The sequence below is a fragment of the Pseudophryne corroboree genome, chromosome 6, assembly GCF_028390025.1.
Source record: "Pseudophryne corroboree isolate aPseCor3 chromosome 6, aPseCor3.hap2, whole genome shotgun sequence".
In the NCBI taxonomy this organism is placed as follows: Eukaryota; Metazoa; Chordata; class Amphibia; order Anura; family Myobatrachidae; genus Pseudophryne; species Pseudophryne corroboree.
This window is the reverse complement of record NC_086449.1, coordinates 79,508,025-79,528,089: the sequence shown is the minus strand read 5'-3', so window position 1 is coordinate 79,528,089 and position 20,065 is coordinate 79,508,025. Positions and strand designations below refer to the sequence as shown.

The following is a 20,065-nucleotide window of genomic DNA, read 5'->3' as shown; positions in this document are numbered from 1 at the left end:
CCAGGGCCATCCATCAATTTAGCAGACTAAAGGGCTGATCCAGAAAAGAGTGCAAATGCAGATTTGTATAGCACACACTATATTACTATATATAAAACACACAAGCACACATATTCTATTACTTGGAGATGGGAGATGCAGCAGCATGTCGCTGGTGGGGATAGAACAAGGCACTTCACAGTTTCTGCACCCTCATGATGTAATACCATTATTTGCAGTTATATGGGTCTATGGGAATCATCATAGTGGCCCCCACTATGATGATTCCCATAGACCCACAAATCATGGCATTCCACTATGAAGGGGTGGGGTTCTGATTGCAGGCTAGTGTAGTGACAGAGACACAGCGGTCTACATCTCAGGAACATCTTCATTGGGTGGGACACTGGGCACTCAGAACCCCCCCATGGGGTGTATTCAATTCATGTTGGATCCTTTCCAACTGAAAGGATCCGTCTTGTGAGTATTCAATGCCTGGCCAAACCTGACAAGTTTGGCCCGTTCCCGACAATGCCAATCCGACTTTTTTTAAAGTCGGTTTGATATTGTCAGAAATGGGTTTGGCCGCGCTTCCGACAGTACACGCCGATCCGCTAGCTTTCCGACAGGTTTCCGACAAGTCGGATTACCCGACTTGTCGGAAAAAAGGGGGCAGCATTGAATACGTCGGAACCCCTTCCGACCTAAAACAGTCGGAAACTGACATCTTTACGACGAGACGACAGTTTCTGACTTCAATTGAATACCCCCCTATGTGTACCATTGCTGGGTATGACAGCATACATAGTAACTGTGGGGCCACAAATCATATGACTTTGGCAATTGTGTTTATAATAAAGCATCCTCTGGCTGTCCAATGGCCACCAACCACAGCCATGATCTGTGCCAATGAAGGTAAACAAGTTCCAGAATTGTATTATCCTAGTGGATAGATGTATCCTGGCCCAGACTACCATGATACAGAGTATACAGATACAATACAGGCAGGTAAGGGAATACTACAAGTATATCTTAACCTACAGGGCTTACACTATAATATATAGAGAATACTGATACAATGCAGAAACTAATTTAAACTTGTTTTCCTTTCTCAGTCTAATATCTTTATAGAGTACATTGGTAACGTGGCTGTGAAATTCCTCCGAGATGATTACGGGAGCAGTGACAAGAATAAAAATGAGCTGACTACAGTATGGAACGCAACAATGAAAGAGGTAATAACAAAGGAGCCACTTGTGACAATTATAGGTGTAGAGAGCTATTATACGTAAACTGGGGCTGATGCTGGACTGATCGCAACCTGGCCATAATTATTTCCTCATTACATGTGTATATTTGCCGGCTGGACTTCCTCTATTCATAAGTGTGATTTTTATACTCATCATTATTATCATTGCGGTCTTGAACCAGGCCCCTTTTTGTAAGATGGGACTTTTTGTAAGATAGAACGCCTCGGTACAATCCAGGTCCACCTCTTCAATCTCAAGTGGAAGTATGACTGAAATGTATTGCCCATGGGCCCTCATTCCGAGTTGATCGCACGTAGCAACTTTTTGCTGCTCGTGCGATCAACTTGACCCCGCCTATGGGGGAGTGTATTTTAGCATAGCAGGGCTGCGATCGCTTGTGCAGCCCTGCTATGCTAAAAAAGTACCAGGGTCAGACTTACTTACCCTGTGCGACAGATCCAGCGACGAAGGTCTCAGAATTAACGTCAGACATCCGCCCTCCAAACGCCTGGACACACCTGCGTTCGCCTCACCACGCCTGGGAAACGTTCAGTTGACGCCCCGGAACGCCTCCTGCCTGCCAGTCTTCTTGCAATCGCCGCTGCAATCACTTTTTCCGCTGGCGGCGTCGCTGCTGCACGTGTGCAATGCATCCGCCGTGCATGTGCAGTTCCAACCCTTTCGCACCGCTGCAACAAACTGCAGTGTGCGAACGGGTCGGAATGAGACCCTTGATTTCAGAGTATGTACATTGTTTAAAAAAAAAAAAATTAAAAGTTCCAAAAACAGACATACATTTTGACTGTGTACTGTCCCCAAAGTGTCTCCTAAATTAAGTGAATGTTTACAAAGGACCCAGAAATAAGGGTCGATCTATAAACATGTGTTGTAAATGTTTAGCAAAATCCCCTCTGATTTATGTCTGTACAGTATTTGTCTTTGTCTATTAAGGTAACCGGAGATTTGTAGTTAAATGCTATAGGTGGCACCCTTGATCCTGTGTGAAGCACCCAGGGGTGCTAGAGGCAGTGCAGGATAAGGAACCTAGATTACCCACCATTTATTTTATTTATTAACATTTTCTTATGTAGCGCAGCAAATTCCGTTGCGCTTTACAATTGGAAACAACAATGATAAAACAAAACGGGAAAATAACAAACAGTCATAGAGGTAGGAGGGCCCTGCTCGCAAGCTTACAATCTATAGGGAAATAGGCATTGATACACAAGGGTAGGTGCTACCTATTGCATAGTTGTCCACCGGGATGCAAAGGTTCTCGGTGGGCTGCATGATATCACACTGCAGCAATGATGAACCGGAAAGTGAAGGAAGAGAAAACACGTGAGGATATGTGTGGACTGTATAGTCAGGGCGTGCGCATCTAATTTGATTAGGGGGTGCACCGCAGGAGGGACGTGACTGTCTACCACCACCTTTTGGGCGTGTCTTGCACTGCCTAGGAACATGTCTAGCACTATTTTACATTCTCTCAGTAGAATCACATGGCTTCATTTAATTTCTCCCTAGTTCCTAATAATACAACTAGATATAATACACCCCAGAGAAATAAAATGAAACATAATGGTGCGGCCACCGGCTGGTACTGACTGTCCGCTATGGCATAACCCTGAGTCCTAGCTGTCACTGCACCCTATCGCTGCTTACACCTCAACCTATCCCTGACCCAGTGGCGGAACTTGAGAGTGGTGGGCCAAGGTGCATATGCATTCCCCTCCTCCCCACACACACACACACTCCACGCCAGCACCTACACCCTGATTTTGAGTGGGCCACTCTGAAAAGTAAGGGAGATTTATTGACCAAAAATTTGAGTTTGAATAGAACACACAAATAAAGTTTAAAATTTGCACATGTGCCATCAAGCCATATCAGCCTCTTTTCATGCCATCAGACTCTCTATATATGCAGGACACCACCATTTGTCACACATGTCCCCATGCTCGATATTAAAACAAACAATTGAAGCGCCTGTGTAGATGGTGCTAATCAAAGGTAAAAAAGAATTAACAATATAATTGTAATCCCAAGTTCGCCTCTGTAGAGGGGCTGTGTTTAACTCCTAATTAGACTGAAATAGAAAAAATGTGAAATTTACAGCGGCGCTCAAGAATATAATTTATAGTAGAATGTCCAAAGAGCCGAAGATATATAAAATATACATTTATTAAACACAACAGAATTGAACACATACAATAATTATATCCATAAAGCAAATCCATATAAGTCCTTGTGAGGGGTATATTGTCACCATGCTAACCAGCTACTGACAGTAGTGCCCCTTATTCACATTACACAGGGAAGTGGCAGAGCTACATATGGGAGAGGGGGCAGAGGCACAGAAGGGTGGGGGGGAGCAAACACAGAGGGGGAGTGGGGGAGGAGCAGAAACACAGCTGTCCCCTGAGTGCCTGTGTCTAGCCCAGTCAGGGGAAGCAGGCAGTGTCGGACTGGGGCATGTAGGGCCCACCGGGGGAATACAGTGGTAGAGGCCCATGTTTAGGGGTGTGGCCAGTCTCTAGAGGGGGTGTGCCCAGCCGCCGCATTGGTTTGCCTAACCATTTTGCATGGATTAGTCCCCTAGATAAATATATACAGTAAATACTGTAGTGCATGCATGTACTAGTTTAGTAACAGCACAGTCTGGAACCTGATCCCTAGAGGAGGGGGTGGGCCCCCAGGCAGTAGGGCCCACCGGTGGTTTCCCCTGTACCCCTGTGGGCCAGTCCAACCCTGGAAGCAAGGGACGAGGGAAAAGGAAGGAGCTGTCATATGGGGGTGGGGCATCATTAGTGAAGAGAGGAAGCTGATGTTAACTAGTTCAATTTAGGAATGAAGACGTCCCCTGGGGGGAAGGGGGGCACACAACCCCCATGCCACCTTTTTTAAACCTGGATCTAAAGTAAAGGCTGGCAGTGGGTCCCGCTGGTGCTGATGATCCCAGCCCTGCTACTCAATGTGAGTGGGAGCAGGCTGGAGCCATGATCATCAGCACCAGCGTGTCCCTCTGTCAATTGTCCTTCCAGTATCTACCTTAACCCACCACCAGCCACCCACCCCCCCATTCTGCAGGTTATTCCTGCCCCTCTCATCTGAATCGGCTCCACCCGCTGGCCACTTCCTCAGTCAGCCTGGCTTCTTAGCACAGCCGGCTGACTGAAGAACTTTGAGAGAACTCTGGGCGGCTTCCTCAGCTCCGCCCACTACGAGCCTTGTCACTCAACCCGGCCCCTTAGCTCTGACAGCTTGCTGCCTGGCCCTACAGTGCCCATACTTCTATCAACAATAACGCGGTCCGGCCTCGCAATACACCTGAACGGCTGCCTGTCATACCCATCATGAGGGGAGGGGGAGTCACCCAGACAACATGCGGCCCCACCAGCGCGCCATTGAGAGGGGTTCTGGAATTTGATAAACTTGTCTGAATAGGGGAGTTTTCAGGGAACACTTGAAGGTTTGGAGACTAGAGGAGAGTCTTATTGTACGTGCAGGGCCGTTTCTTGCCCTTGTGGCGCCCCGGGCAAAATGATAGGGCGTGGCTTCATACGGGGGCGTGGTCAGTTACGCCCCCATTTGTGCCCCCTGTAGTGCCGCTGGAAGAGAAAAAAAAATTGTATACTTACTATCCCCGCTCCTGATTCCAGACCACTGCAGACAGCCGCCGGCGCCGCTCCTCTCCTCGGATCAGCATAGACACTAGAGGTCAATTATGACCCCTAGCGTCTGTGCCACGTCATCGCGCACCGCACAGCAAAGGTCCCCTCCACGAAGGGAAACTAGACGCGTAGCGTCTGGTTTCCTTCACAGCGGGGGGGCACAGCGGCGGGGGGCACAGTAGCGGATCTTGCCATGGTGCGGCGCCCTCCGGAAGGCGGCGCCCCGGGCAAAAGTCCTGCTTGCCCGTGGCAAGATCCGCTACTGTGTACGTGTTAGGGCATTCAACATCATTGTGTTACATAAATGTTATTTGTTATAATAACTATCCAATTACATCCCCACTGTACAATCCACACATAGCCTCACATATTTTCTCTTTCTTCACTTTCCCATCCTCCTGACCCCAGGCCAACACTGCTGGGTGACCATGTCATATAGTCCACCAAGAACCTTTGAAATCTGGTGGACCATTGTGCAATAGATGGCACCTATCCTTGTGTATCACTGCCTATTTCCATATAGATTGTAAGCTTGCGAGCAGGGCCCTCCTACCTCCATGACTGTCTGTTATTACCCAGTTTAGTTTTATCACTATTGTTTACAATTGTAAAGAGCAACGGAATTTGCTGCGCAATATAAGAAACTTAATAAACAAGTAAATAAACAAAGGATCAATGGACCCAATTAACAGTTGAATTTATAGAACTAATTAACAAAGAATAAACATAAGGAAAACAAATATTTTGTGTGTGCACAAGGGGGTATATTTACTAAGGTCCCGATTTTGACCGAGATGGTGTTTTTTCTTCAAAGTGTCATCTCGGGAATTTACTAAACTCAAATCACGGCAGTGATGAGGGCATTCGTATTTTTTTGGAAGTCCAAGAAAAAAAATACGAATGAATACACCATCGGTCAAATACGCCTGTAATTTGGTAGAACTCGGTCATTTACTAAAAAGTGTAATTCACAAACACTGCCGACAATAGCCAAACACTGCCGTGAAAAAATACCAATCGTGAAAAAGTGCTAAAATAAAACAGACCTGCTTTTTTTTACCGTGTTCTGATAGGCATGCACGGATCCATGAGATCCGTGCATGTTTATCAGTGGGAAGGGTTGGGAAAGTGTTAAATTTGCCAAAAAAAAATGCGTAGGGTCCCCCCTCCTAAGCAAAACCAGCCCCGGGCTCATTGAGCCAGTCCTGGTTGAAAAAATATGGGGGGGAAATTGTCCGGGGTTCCCCCATATTTAATCAACCAGCACCGGGCTCTGCGCCTGGTCCTGGTTCCAAAAATACGGGGGACAAAAAGCGTAGGGGTCCCCCGTATTTCTGAAACCAGCACCGGGCTCCACTAGCCAGATACATAATGCCACAGCCGGGGGACACTTTTATATTGGTCCCTGCGGCCCTGGCATTACATACCCAACTAGTCACCCCTGGCCGGGGTACCCTGGAGGAGTGGGGGCCCCTTCAATCAAGGGGTCCCCCCCTCCAGCCACCCAAGGGCCAGGGGTGAAGCCCGAGGCTGTCCCCCCCATCCAAGGGCGGCGGATGGGGGGCTGATAGCCTTTTTGCCAAAATTTGAATATTGTTTTTAGTAGCAGTACTACAAGTCCCAGCAAGCCTCCCCCGCAAGCTGGTACTTGGAGAACCACAAGTACCAGCATGCGGTGGAAAGCCGGGCCCGCTGGTACCTGTAGTAGTAGTACTACTACTAAAAAAATACCCCAATAAAAACAGAAGACACACACCTTGAAAGTAAAAGTTTAATTCATACATCCACACCTCCAAACATACATACTTACCTATGTTCACACGAGGGTCGGTCCTCTTCTCCATGTAGAATCCATGGGGTACCTGTTGGAAAAATTATACTCACATAATCCAGTGTAGATCGGTCCTCTTCTGTTCTATTTGTAATCCACGTACTTTGCAAAATAAAACAAATGGACACCCGACCACGCACTGAAAGGGGCCCCATGTTTTCACATGGGACCCCTTTCCCCGACTGCCAGGAACCCCCCCTGACTTCTGTCTCGGAGGGTTCCTTCTGCCAATCAGGGAGCGCCACATCGTGGCACCCTCCTGATTGGCTGTGTGCTCCTGTAGTGGGAACTTTGTGGTCAGCGGTGAGGTTACTTTCGGTCAACCGCTGACCACAAAGTTCCCATCATTGGTTACAATGGAGCGCATAGGCGCTACATTGTATCACTGCAGTGTGCTGCCTGACATACACTACAGGAGCACACAGCCAGTCAGGAGGGTGCCACGACGTGGCGCTCCCTGATTGGCAGAAGGAACCCTCTTAGACAGAAGTCAGGGGGGGTTCCTGGCAGTCGGGGAAAGGGGTCCCATGTGAAAACATGGGGCCCCTTTCAGTGCGTGGTCGGGTGTCCGTTTTTTTATTTTGCAAAGTACGTGGATTACAAATAGAACAGAAGAGGACCGATCTACACTGGATTATGTGAGTATAATTTTTCCAACAGGTACCCCATGGATTCTACATGGAGAAGAGGACCGACCCTCGTGTGAACATAGGTAAGTATGTATGTTTGGAGGTGTGGATGTATAATTTAAACTTTTACTTTCAAGGTGTGTGTCTTCTGTTTTTATTGGGGTATTTTTTTAGTAGTAGTACTACAGGTACCAGCGGGCCCGGTTTTCCACCGCATGCTGGTACTTGTGGTTCTCCAAGTACCAGCTTGCGGGGGAGGCTTGCTGGGACTTGTAGTACTGCTACTAAAACCAATATTCACATTTTTTCAAAGGCTATCAGCCCCCCATCCGCCGCCCTTGGATGGGGAGGACAGCCTCGGGCTTCACCCCTGGCCCTTGGGTGGCTGGAGGGGGGGGGGGGCCTTGATTGAAGGGGCCCCCACTCCTTCAGGGTACCCCGGCCAGGGGTGACTAGTTGGGTATGTAATGCCAGGGCCGCAGGGACCAATATAAAAGTGTCCCCCGGCTGTGGCATTATGTATCTAGCTAGTGGAGCCCGGTGCTGGTTTCAGAAATACGGGGGACCCCTACGCTTTTTGTCCCCCGTATTTTTGGAACCAGGACCAGGCGCAGAGCCCGGTGCTGGTTGTTTAAATATGGGGGAACCCCGGTCAATTTTTTCCCCATATTTTTTCAACCAGGACCGGCTCAAAGAGCCCGAGGCTGGTTTTGCTTAGGAGGGGGGACCCCACGCAATTTTTTTTTTAATTTTAGCAATGTTTTATTTTTTACGAAAGGTGCACAATGAAGCCCAGCACGGATCTCACAGATCCGGCCGAGATTCATTGTGTTAAAGTCGGCAGTGTTTTACAATTCACTCCCGTAAAACACTGACAAAAAATACGAATGACATCGACATCGGTAAATACGAAAATGCAGAATACGACAGCTTAGTGAATTAGTCGTCATAAATTCAAAAAGTTGCAATTTTACACTTTCAATGTCATTCGTGATTGACCTTTAACCTCATTCGGAAAAATACGAATTTTAGTAAATATACCCCAAGGTGTGCAGGGCATTCAGTAACTACTGTAGGATCTCCTCCACGCCTTTGATAAGAAGTTTACAGACAGAATGGAATTTGGCAGAGATATTATTTGCACAATTTGGGCTAGTTTGTGTTTGGACAAGATTTCAATAATCTTTTGTTTCACGTTTTCTGTGGTTTCATTATAATCTTCAGAAATCGAGAAGACGATTTGATACATTGGGGGAAACATTTTTTTTGTTACCGTGATTGGCCGCATCACTTGATACTGTATATACTGGTAGGTTAATTTGGCTCCCAACAAAATTAACCCTAGTATGACTGTGTGTGTGTATAAATGTGATAGGGAATATAGATTGTAAGCTCCACTGGGGCAGGGACTGTTGTGAAGGCCAAATATTCTCTGTAAAGCGCTGCGGATAATACTGTATACTGTAGAAAGTGTAATCATTGTGAGACCTAACAGAATGTCTGTACAATATAACACAGACATTTAACCTTCTTTTCCAGTGGTCTCTGGGTCTTGCAATTGGTATCATTATCTGAATTGCAAAACCTGCTCACAACTCACAGGACTCTCAATGTTAAAAATAAAATAAAACTGTTAGTATCTCGATACAAAGCTCAACACTTAGGGGGGATATAATAGGGTGTGAGAATCAGAAAGTGAGAGATTTTGTGAGAGCTTTCCTGTTGTTTAATTTTTTAAGGGGCAATCCTTTACATGGCAAAATCAATCTGGTTTTGTCATGTAATTGATTGTCACTACAAATCTGGAAAACGCTCACAAAATCTCTCACTTTCTGATTCTCACACCCTATTACACTCCCCCCTTAGAGTTAGATGCATTGGGTATGTGTGACCGGCGGTCACAATACCGACGGCGGGATCCCAGCTGTCGGATGGCTGGCAGGGGGGCGAGTGGAATAAAGACCCTTGCGGGCCTGCTGCGCTGGCCACAGGTTATATTCCCACTCTATAGGTGTCTTGGACACCCACGAGTGGGAATAGTCCCTGTTGGTTGGCATGCCGACCATCAGGATTTTCATATGGTGGGATCCCGGCGTCGGTATTGTGACCAGCAGTCTCCTTACCGCCGGTCACATAAACGTAACCCAGTTAGATTAATTAAAACTTCTAAAAAGGACAAGTGGATAAATTGTCCATAACAACCCATCATATTGTAGCTATCATTTTACACCTGATCATAGGCGTTTCTATACTGGATGCAGTGAGTGTGGTGTACACGGGCCCCTGGGTCCAAAGGGGCCCACACTACACTCACTGCACCCATACATTATACTTACCCCTCCAGAGTCCTGCGATGGTGGCCCTGCTGTGCGAGAACATATCACTCAAAAAATGGCAGCTGCAGCCATTTACGAGATTTCCGCATGCGCACTGAAGGTGTCCCCGGGAACAAGGCGCGGGTGCCATGTTTTCCCAGAGACCTGCATTATGCCAGAGCCTTCTGCTGCCGGAGAGAAGGGGGGCCCATGCGACAGAGGCTGCACGCGGGTCCCCTCCTCTCTTGAAACACCCCTGCACATGGTCTAGATAAATGATAGGCAGAATCTGGCTGGTTACTATGGGCAACTTCTACAATATGTGAGCTATTAAATTGTGAATTCAACAGCTTTGCTAGATTGTGGGATTTATCCCATTTTATAGGAGTTTGCGGAGTTGTCACCTACAACAGCGTTGCTTTCACCCTCCTTTTATTTTTAAGCCGCTGTATGGATTCTACATATACCGTCACACCTGGGACTTTAAGCCTCCTGCGGAGGGTTTGCCGGGGATGGGGGACTTAGGGGCCCATTTTTCATGAATCGCATATTGAATACGATGTGGGCAGAGATCTTACCGGCCAGGATTGCATTATATTATGTGATCCTATCCCCCAAATGTATGATGCAGCACATGCAGGGACATGGGCAGTAAAAGGAGCACCTCCCTGCGATGTGCTGTGGCGGCTGACCGTTCGGCACAGAGGCCACTTCAAGGGAGGGTTCCGGTGGAACCCTCTGCCTGGTCGGTAATGCGGTCTGTAGCCCAGATGGTGGTAGCTGTGGAGACCAATATCGGGAATGCTTCACATTCCGGATATTGGTAAATCGAGTAGCATCTCATCACCCATAGAAACCTATAGGGGATGCGGCTGTAGGCAGCAATGGAGGGATCGTTGCAGGCATCTTAGGTACCTGCTGCGATCCCTCCTTCTTACATTCAGGAGATGCCTAATATTTGCGGCTAACCTCCAAAAATGGGTGTTTTCGGCGATATAGCCACAAATATACTTTGATAAATGGGCTCCGCATAGTTGAATGCCGAGCACTAATGTAGAAAACAATTTAAAAAAATTAAAAAAAGTTAAAATTAAATAAAATGTGTTAAACCAAACGTAAAAAAAAAAAGAAAACATCTATTATTTGAATAAATCATTTAATAAAGAAAATAGCATTTTTAAATGATTTGAATCTGACATCACAAAAACACTGTAGTTTACTATTTTATCATGATAAATGACAATGAACGTGTCCCTGTCTTTTTCTCTTTTTTCTCAGTTTAAATGCTGCGGATTTAACGGGTTTCAAGATTTCAACAACTCCCTCTATTATCAGAATAACCAGGAGTACCCGCCGGTGTGCTGCTCCGACACTAGGCCCTGCAATGCGGATAACATCAAAACTAAGGTGAACATGTGACCATTTCATTTCCTTTTTTCTCATTCTTGTGATAAATTCTAGATTTATCCAGTAGCTCTGGTAATGTCACGTTATAGATCCTCTGTGTCCATTTTATATCTGACAAATAAATTATTATATATTATATATCCCAACTATTCCTAGATTATCCATAAATTTTAATTAATTCCTGGGATAACCATTTCAACAGAACTTTGTTAAGAACTTAGGCCCCTATTTATCAAGCCTTGGAGAGTAATAAATTGCACGGTGATAAAGTACCAACCAATCAGCTCCTAACTGTCATTTTTTAAACACAGCCTGTGACACGGAGGTTAGGAGCTGATTGGTTGGTACTTTATCAGCATGCTATTTATCACTATCCAAGGCTTGGTAAATGGGGGCCTTAATGGCTAAACCTTACTTTATTTTAGGCACCCAATAAGTAAAACAGTTCTAGCAACCTTTTCCCGCTGCTAATCTGGGTTCATCAGAACTTTCAATACGTTTTGTTTTAAAAATTTTGGGTGGAAAAAGAGGGGAATGATATTATGAAATCAGGTACACCTTGTACTGTACCTGTTCCTGTACTGCAACATAGAAATGACATATACTATATCTACTAGGATTCACCTTGGAAATGTGTTATTATTGAGACTCAGACCTACAAACATGGACCTATGCATCTCCTGTAGCCAAATCTGGAGAATGTTCTGGTGGATAGCGTTCCGAGACCTCCAGTCTGGTGACTGGTGTATACAGGAGACCTCCATTCTGGTGACTGGTGTATACAGGAAGCCTCCACTCTGGTGACTTGTGTCTACAGGAGACCTCCAGTCTGGTGACTGGTGTATACAGGAGACCTCCACTCTGGTGACTTGTATCTACAGGAGACCTCCAGTGTGGTGACTGGTGTATACAGGAGACCTCCAGTCTGTTGACTGGTGTATACAGGAGACCTCCATTCTGGTAACTGGTGTATTCAGGAGACTGTCGTTCTGGTGACTGGTGTATACAGGAGACCTCTAGTGTGGTGACTGGTGTGTACAGGAGACCTCCAGTATGGTGACTGGTGTATACAGGAAGCATCCACTCTGGGGACTGTTGTATATAGGAGACCTCCAGTCTGGTGACTGTTGTATATAGGAGACCTCCAGTCTGGTGACTGGTGTATACAGGAGACCTCCACTCTGGTGACTGTTGTATAAAGGAGACCTCCAGTCTGGTGACTGGTGTATACAGGAGACCTCCATTCTGGTGACTGGTTTATACAGGAGACCTCCATTCTGGTAACTGGTGTATACAGGAGACTGCCATTCTGGTGACTAGTGTATACAGGAGACTTCCATTCTGGTGACAGGTGTATACAGGAGACCTCCATTCTGGTAACTGGTGTATACAGGAGACTGCCATTCTGGTGACTAGTGTATACAGGAGACCTCCACTCTGGTGACTGTTGTATAAAGGAGACCTCCAGTCTGGTGACTGGTGTATACAGGAGACCTCCATTCTGGTGACTGGTGTATACAGGAGACCTCCATTCTGGTAACTCGTGTATACAGGAGACCTCCAGTCTGGTGACTGGTGTAGACAGAAGACCTCCATTCTGGTGACTGTTGTATATAGGAGACCTCCATTCTGGTGACAGGTGTATACAGGAGACCTCCATTCTGGTAACTGGTGTATACAGGAGACTGCCATTCTGGTGACTAGTGTATACAGGAGACTTCCATTCTGGTGACAGGTGTATACAGGAGACCTCCATTCTGGTAACTGGTGTATACAGGAGACTGCCATTCTGGTGACTAGTGTATACAGGAGACCTCCACTCTGGTGACTGTTGTATAAAGGAGACCTCCAGTCTGGTGACTGGTGTATACAGGAGACCTCCATTCTGGTGACTGGTGTATACAGGAGACCTCCATTCTGGTAACTCGTGTATACAGGAGACCTCCAGTCTGGTGACTGGTGTAGACAGAAGACCTCCATTCTGGTGACTGTTGTATATAGGAGACCTCCATTCTGGTGACAGGTGTATACAGGAGACCTCCATTCTGGTAACTGGTGTATACAGGAGACTGCCATTCTGGTGATTAGTGTATAGAGGAGACTTCCAGTCTGGTGACTGGTGTATACAGGAGACCTCTAGTCTGGTGACTGGTGTATACAGAAGACCTCCAGTCTGGTGACTGGTGTATACAGGAAGCATCCACTCTGGTGACTTGTGTCTACAGGAAACCTCCAGTGTGGTGATTGGTGTATACAGGAGACCTCCAGTCTGGTGACTGGTGTATACAGGAGACCTCCATTCTGGTAACTGGTGTATACAGGAGACTGTCGTTCTGGTGACTGGTGTATACAGGAGACCTCTACTGTGGTGACTGGTGTGTACAGGAGACCTCCAGTCTGGTGACTGGTGTATACAGGAAGCCTCCACTCTGGGGACTGTTGTATATAGGAGACCTCCAGTCTGGTGACTGGTGTATACAGGAGACCTCCATTCTGGTGACTGGTGTATACAGGAGACCTTCATTCTGGTGACTGTTGTATATAGGAGACCTCCAGTCTGGTGACTGGTGTATACAGGAGACCTCCATTCTGGTGACTGGTGTATAGAGGAGACCTCCATTCTGGTAACTGGTGTATACAGGAGACCTCCAGTCTGGTGACTGGTGTAGACAGAAGACCTCCATTCTGGTGACTGTTGTATATAGGAGACCTCCATTCTGGTGACTGTTGTATATAGGAGACCTCCATTCTGGTGACAGGTGTATACAGGAGACATCCAGTCTGGTGACTGGTGTATACAGGAGACCTCCATTCTGGTGACTGGTGTAAACAGGAGACCTCCTGTCTGGTGACTGGTGTATACAGGAGACCTCCAGTCTGGTGACTGGTGTATACAGGAGACCTCCATTCTGGTGACTGGTGTATACAGGAGACCTCCAGTCTGGTAACTGGTGTATACAGGAGACCTCCAGTCTGGTGACTGGTGTATACAGGAAGCCTCCACTCTGGTGACTGTTGTATATAGGAGACCTCCATTCTGGTGACAGGTGTATACAGGAGACCTCCAGTTTGGTGACTGGTGTATACAGGAGACCTCCATTCTGGTGACTGGTGTATACAGGAGACCTCCAGTCTGGTGACTGGTGTATACAGGAGACCTCCAGTCTGGTGACTGGTGTAAACAGGAGACCTCAATTCTGGTGACTGGTGTATACAGGAGACCTCCAGTCTGGTGACTGGTGTATACAGGAGACCTCCAGTCTGGTGACTGGTGTATACAGGAGACCTCCATTCTGGTGACTGGTGTATACAGGATAACTCCAGACTGGTGACTGGTGTATACAGGAGACCTCCAGTCTGGTGACTGGTGTATACAGGAGACCTCCACTCTGGTGACTGTTGTATATAGGAGACCTCCAGTCTGGTGACTGGTGTATACAGGAGACCTCCATTCTGGTGACTGGTGTATATAGGAGACCTCCATTCTGGTAACTGGTGTATACAGGAGACTGCCGTTCTGGTGACTGGTGTATACAGGAGACTTCCAGTCTGGTAACTGGTGTATACAGGAAGCCTCCACTCTGGTGACTTGTGTCTACTGGAGACCTCCAGTCTGGTGACTGGTGTATACAGGAGACCTCCACTCTGGTGACTGGTGTATACAGGAGACCTCCATTCTGGTAACTGGTGTATACAGGAGACCTCCTTTCTGGTGACTGGTGTATACAGGAGACTGACGTTCTGGTGACTGGTGTATACAGGAGACTTCCAGTCTGGTAACTGGTGTATACAGGAAGCCTCCACTCTGGTGACTTGTGTCTACAGGAGACCTCCAGTCTGGTGACTGGTGTATACAGAAGACCTCCACTCTGGTGACTGGTGTGTACAGGAGACCTCCATTCTGGTAACTGGTGTATACAGGAGACCTCCAGTCTGGTGACTGGTGTATACAGGAGACCTCCACTCTGGTGACTGTTGTATATAGGAGACCTCCAGTATGGTGACTGGCGTATACAGGAGACCACCATTCTGGTGACTGGTGTATACAGGAGACCTCCATTCTGGTAACTGGTGTATACAGGAGACTGCCATTCTGGTGACTAGTGTATACAGGAGACCTCCATTCTGGTAACTGGTGTATTCAGGAGACTGTCGTTCTGGTGACTGGTGTATACAGGAGACCTCTAGTGTGGTGACTGGTGTGTACAGGAGACCTCCAGTATGGTGACTGGTGTATACAGGAAGCATCCACTCTGGGGACTGTTGTATATAGGAGACCTCCAGTCTGGTGACTGTTGTATATAGGAGACCTCCAGTCTGGTGACTGGTGTATACAGGAGACCTCCACTCTGGTGACTGTTGTATAAAGGAGACCTCCAGTCTGGTGACTGGTGTATACAGGAGACCTCCATTCTGGTGACTGGTTTATACAGGAGACCTCCATTCTGGTAACTGGTGTATACAGGAGACTGCCATTCTGGTGACTAGTGTATACAGGAGACTTCCATTCTGGTGACAGGTGTATACAGGAGACCTCCATTCTGGTAACTGGTGTATACAGGAGACTGCCATTCTGGTGACTAGTGTATACAGGAGACCTCCACTCTGGTGACTGTTGTATAAAGGAGACCTCCAGTCTGGTGACTGGTGTATACAGGAGACCTCCATTCTGGTGACTGGTGTATACAGGAGACCTCCATTCTGGTAACTCGTGTATACAGGAGACCTCCAGTCTGGTGACTGGTGTAGACAGAAGACCTCCATTCTGGTGACTGTTGTATATAGGAGACCTCCATTCTGGTGACAGGTGTATACAGGAGACCTCCATTCTGGTAACTGGTGTATACAGGAGACTGCCATTCTGGTGACTAGTGTATACAGGAGACTTCCATTCTGGTGACAGGTGTATACAGGAGACCTCCATTCTGGTAACTGGTGTATACAGGAGACTGCCATTCTGGTGACTAGTGTATACAGGAGACCTCCACTCTGGTGACTGTTGTATAAAGGAGACCTCCAGTCTGGTGACTGGTGTATACAGGAGACCTCCATTCTGGTGACTGGTGTATACAGGAGACCTCCATTCTGGTAACTCGTGTATACAGGAGACCTCCAGTCTGGTGACTGGTGTAGACAGAAGACCTCCATTCTGGTGACTGTTGTATATAGGAGACCTCCATTCTGGTGACAGGTGTATACAGGAGACCTCCATTCTGGTAACTGGTGTATACAGGAGACTGCCATTCTGGTGATTAGTGTATAGAGGAGACTTCCAGTCTGGTGACTGGTGTATACAGGAGACCTCTAGTCTGGTGACTGGTGTATACAGAAGACCTCCAGTCTGGTGACTGGTGTATACAGGAAGCATCCACTCTGGTGACTTGTGTCTACAGGAAACCTCCAGTGTGGTGATTGGTGTATACAGGAGACCTCCAGTCTGGTGACTGGTGTATACAGGAGACCTCCATTCTGGTAACTGGTGTATACAGGAGACTGTCGTTCTGGTGACTGGTGTATACAGGAGACCTCTACTGTGGTGACTGGTGTGTACAGGAGACCTCCAGTCTGGTGACTGGTGTATACAGGAAGCCTCCACTCTGGGGACTGTTGTATATAGGAGACCTCCAGTCTGGTGACTGGTGTATACAGGAGACCTCCATTCTGGTGACTGGTGTATACAGGAGACCTTCATTCTGGTGACTGTTGTATATAGGAGACCTCCAGTCTGGTGACTGGTGTATACAGGAGACCTCCATTCTGGTGACTGGTGTATAGAGGAGACCTCCATTCTGGTAACTGGTGTATACAGGAGACCTCCAGTCTGGTGACTGGTGTAGACAGAAGACCTCCATTCTGGTGACTGTTGTATATAGGAGACCTCCATTCTGGTGACTGTTGTATATAGGAGACCTCCATTCTGGTGACAGGTGTATACAGGAGACATCCAGTCTGGTGACTGGTGTATACAGGAGACCTCCATTCTGGTGACTGGTGTAAACAGGAGACCTCCTGTCTGGTGACTGGTGTATACAGGAGACCTCCAGTCTGGTGACTGGTGTATACAGGAGACCTCCATTCTGGTGACTGGTGTATACAGGAGACCTCCAGTCTGGTAACTGGTGTATACAGGAGACCTCCAGTCTGGTGACTGGTGTATACAGGAAGCCTCCACTCTGGTGACTGTTGTATATAGGAGACCTCCATTCTGGTGACAGGTGTATACAGGAGACCTCCAGTTTGGTGACTGGTGTATACAGGAGACCTCCATTCTGGTGACTGGTGTATACAGGAGACCTCCAGTCTGGTGACTGGTGTATACAGGAGACCTCCAGTCTGGTGACTGGTGTAAACAGGAGACCTCAATTCTGGTGACTGGTGTATACAGGAGACCTCCAGTCTGGTGACTGGTGTATACAGGAGACCTCCAGTCTGGTGACTGGTGTATACAGGAGACCTCCATTCTGGTGACTGGTGTATACAGGATAACTCCAGACTGGTGACTGGTGTATACAGGAGACCTCCAGTCTGGTGACTGGTGTATACAGGAGACCTCCACTCTGGTGACTGTTGTATATAGGAGACCTCCAGTCTGGTGACTGGTGTATACAGGAGACCTCCATTCTGGTGACTGGTGTATATAGGAGACCTCCATTCTGGTAACTGGTGTATACAGGAGACTGCCGTTCTGGTGACTGGTGTATACAGGAGACTTCCAGTCTGGTAACTGGTGTATACAGGAAGCCTCCACTCTGGTGACTTGTGTCTACTGGAGACCTCCAGTCTGGTGACTGGTGTATACAGGAGACCTCCACTCTGGTGACTGGTGTATACAGGAGACCTCCATTCTGGTAACTGGTGTATACAGGAGACCTCCTTTCTGGTGACTGGTGTATACAGGAGACTGACGTTCTGGTGACTGGTGTATACAGGAGACTTCCAGTCTGGTAACTGGTGTATACAGGAAGCCTCCACTCTGGTGACTTGTGTCTACAGGAGACCTCCAGTCTGGTGACTGGTGTATACAGAAGACCTCCACTCTGGTGACTGGTGTGTACAGGAGACCTCCATTCTGGTAACTGGTGTATACAGGAGACCTCCAGTCTGGTGACTGGTGTATACAGGAGACCTCCACTCTGGTGACTGTTGTATATAGGAGACCTCCAGTATGGTGACTGGCGTATACAGGAGACCACCATTCTGGTGACTGGTGTATACAGGAGACCTCCATTCTGGTAACTGGTGTATACAGGAGACTGCCATTCTGGTGACTAGTGTATACAGGAGACTTCCAGTCTGGTGACTGGTGTATACAGGAGACCTCTAGTCTGGTGACTGGTGTATACAGGAGACCTCCAGTCTGGTGACTGGTGTATACAGGAAGCCTCCACTCTGGTGACTTGTGTCTACAGGAGACCTCCAGTGTGGTGACTGGTGTATACAGGAGACCTCCAGTCTGGTGACTGGTGTATACAGGAGACCTCCATTCTGGTAACTGGTGTATACAGGAGACTGTCGTTCTGGTGACTGGTGTATACAGGAGACCTCTAGTGTGGTGACTGGTGTGTACAGGAGACCTCCAGTCTGGTGACTGGTGTATACAGGAAGCCTCCACTCTGGGGACTGTTGTATATAGGAGACCTCCAGTCTGGTGACTGGTGTATACAGGAGACCTCCATTCTGGTGACTGGTGTATACAGGAGACCTCCATTCTGGTGACTGTTGTATATAGGAGACCTCCAGTCTGGTGACTGGTGTATACAGGAGACCTCCAGTCTGGTGACTGGTGTATACAGAAGACCTCCACTCTGGTGACTGGTGTGTACAGGAGACCTCCATTCTGGTAACTGGTGTATACAGGAGACCTCCAGTCTGGTAAATGGTGTATACAGGAGACCTCCACTCTGGTGACTGTTGTATATAGGAGACCTCCAGTATGGTAACTGGTGTATACAGGAGACCACCATTCTGGTGACTGGTGTATACAGGAGACCTCCATTCTGGTAACTGGTGTATACAGGAGACTGCCATTCTGGTGACTAGTGTATACAGGAGACTTCCAGTCTGGTGACTGATGTATACAGGAGACCTCTAGTCTGGTGACTGGTGTATACAGGAGACCTCCAGTCTGGTGACTGGTGTATACAGGAAGCCTCCACTCTGGTGACTTGTATCTACAGGAGACCTCCAGTGTGGTGACTGGTGTATACAGGAGACCTCCAGTCTGGTGACTGGTGTATACAGGAGACCTCCATTCTGGTAACTGGTGTATACAGGAGACTGTCGTTCTGGTGACTGGTGTATACAGGAGACCTCTAGTGTGGTGACTGGTGTGTACAGGAGACCTCCAGTCTGGTGACTGGTGTATACAGGAAGCCTCCACTCTGGGGACTGTTGTATATAGGAGACCTCCAGTCTGGTGACTGACTGGTGTATACAGGGGACCTCCATTCTGGTGACTGGTGTATACAGGAGACCTCCATTCTGGTGACTGTTGTATATAGGAGACTCCAGTCTGGTGACTGGTGTATACAGGAGACCTCCATTCTGGTGACTGGTGTATACAGGAGACCTCCATTCTGGTAACTGGTGTATACAGGAGACTGCCGTTCTGGTGACTGGTGTATACAGGAGACTTCCAGTCTGGTAACTGGTGTATACAGGAAGCCTCCACTCTGGTGACTTGTGTCTACAGGAGACCTCCAGTCTGGTGACTGGTGTATACAGGAGACCTCCATTCTGGTGACTGGTGTATACAGGATACCTCCATTCTGGTGACTGTTGTATACTGGAGACCTCCAGTCTGGTGACTGGTGTATACAGGAGACCTCCATTCTGGTGACTGGTGTATACAGGAGACCTCCAGTCTGGTGACTGGTGTATACAGGAGACCTCCAGTCTGGTGTCTGGTGTATACAGGAGACCTCCATTCTGATGACTGGTGTATACAGGAGACCTCCAGTCTGGTGACTGGTGTATACAG

At 47.6% G+C, this 20,065-nt stretch overlaps 1 protein-coding gene across 1 annotated transcript in view; it reads left to right on the top strand.

Moving 5' to 3' along the window:
* LOC134936265 (tetraspanin-1-like) overlaps positions 1–20,065 on the top strand; it is a 117,976-nt gene that overhangs the window by 83,377 nt on the left and 14,534 nt on the right. Inside the window, exons 7-8 of the mRNA XM_063931273.1 lie at positions 1,095–1,214; positions 10,957–11,085. Coding sequence (XP_063787343.1) covers positions 1,095–1,214; positions 10,957–11,085 — 249 coding nt within the window. The remainder of the gene's footprint in view (positions 1–1,094; positions 1,215–10,956; positions 11,086–20,065) is intronic.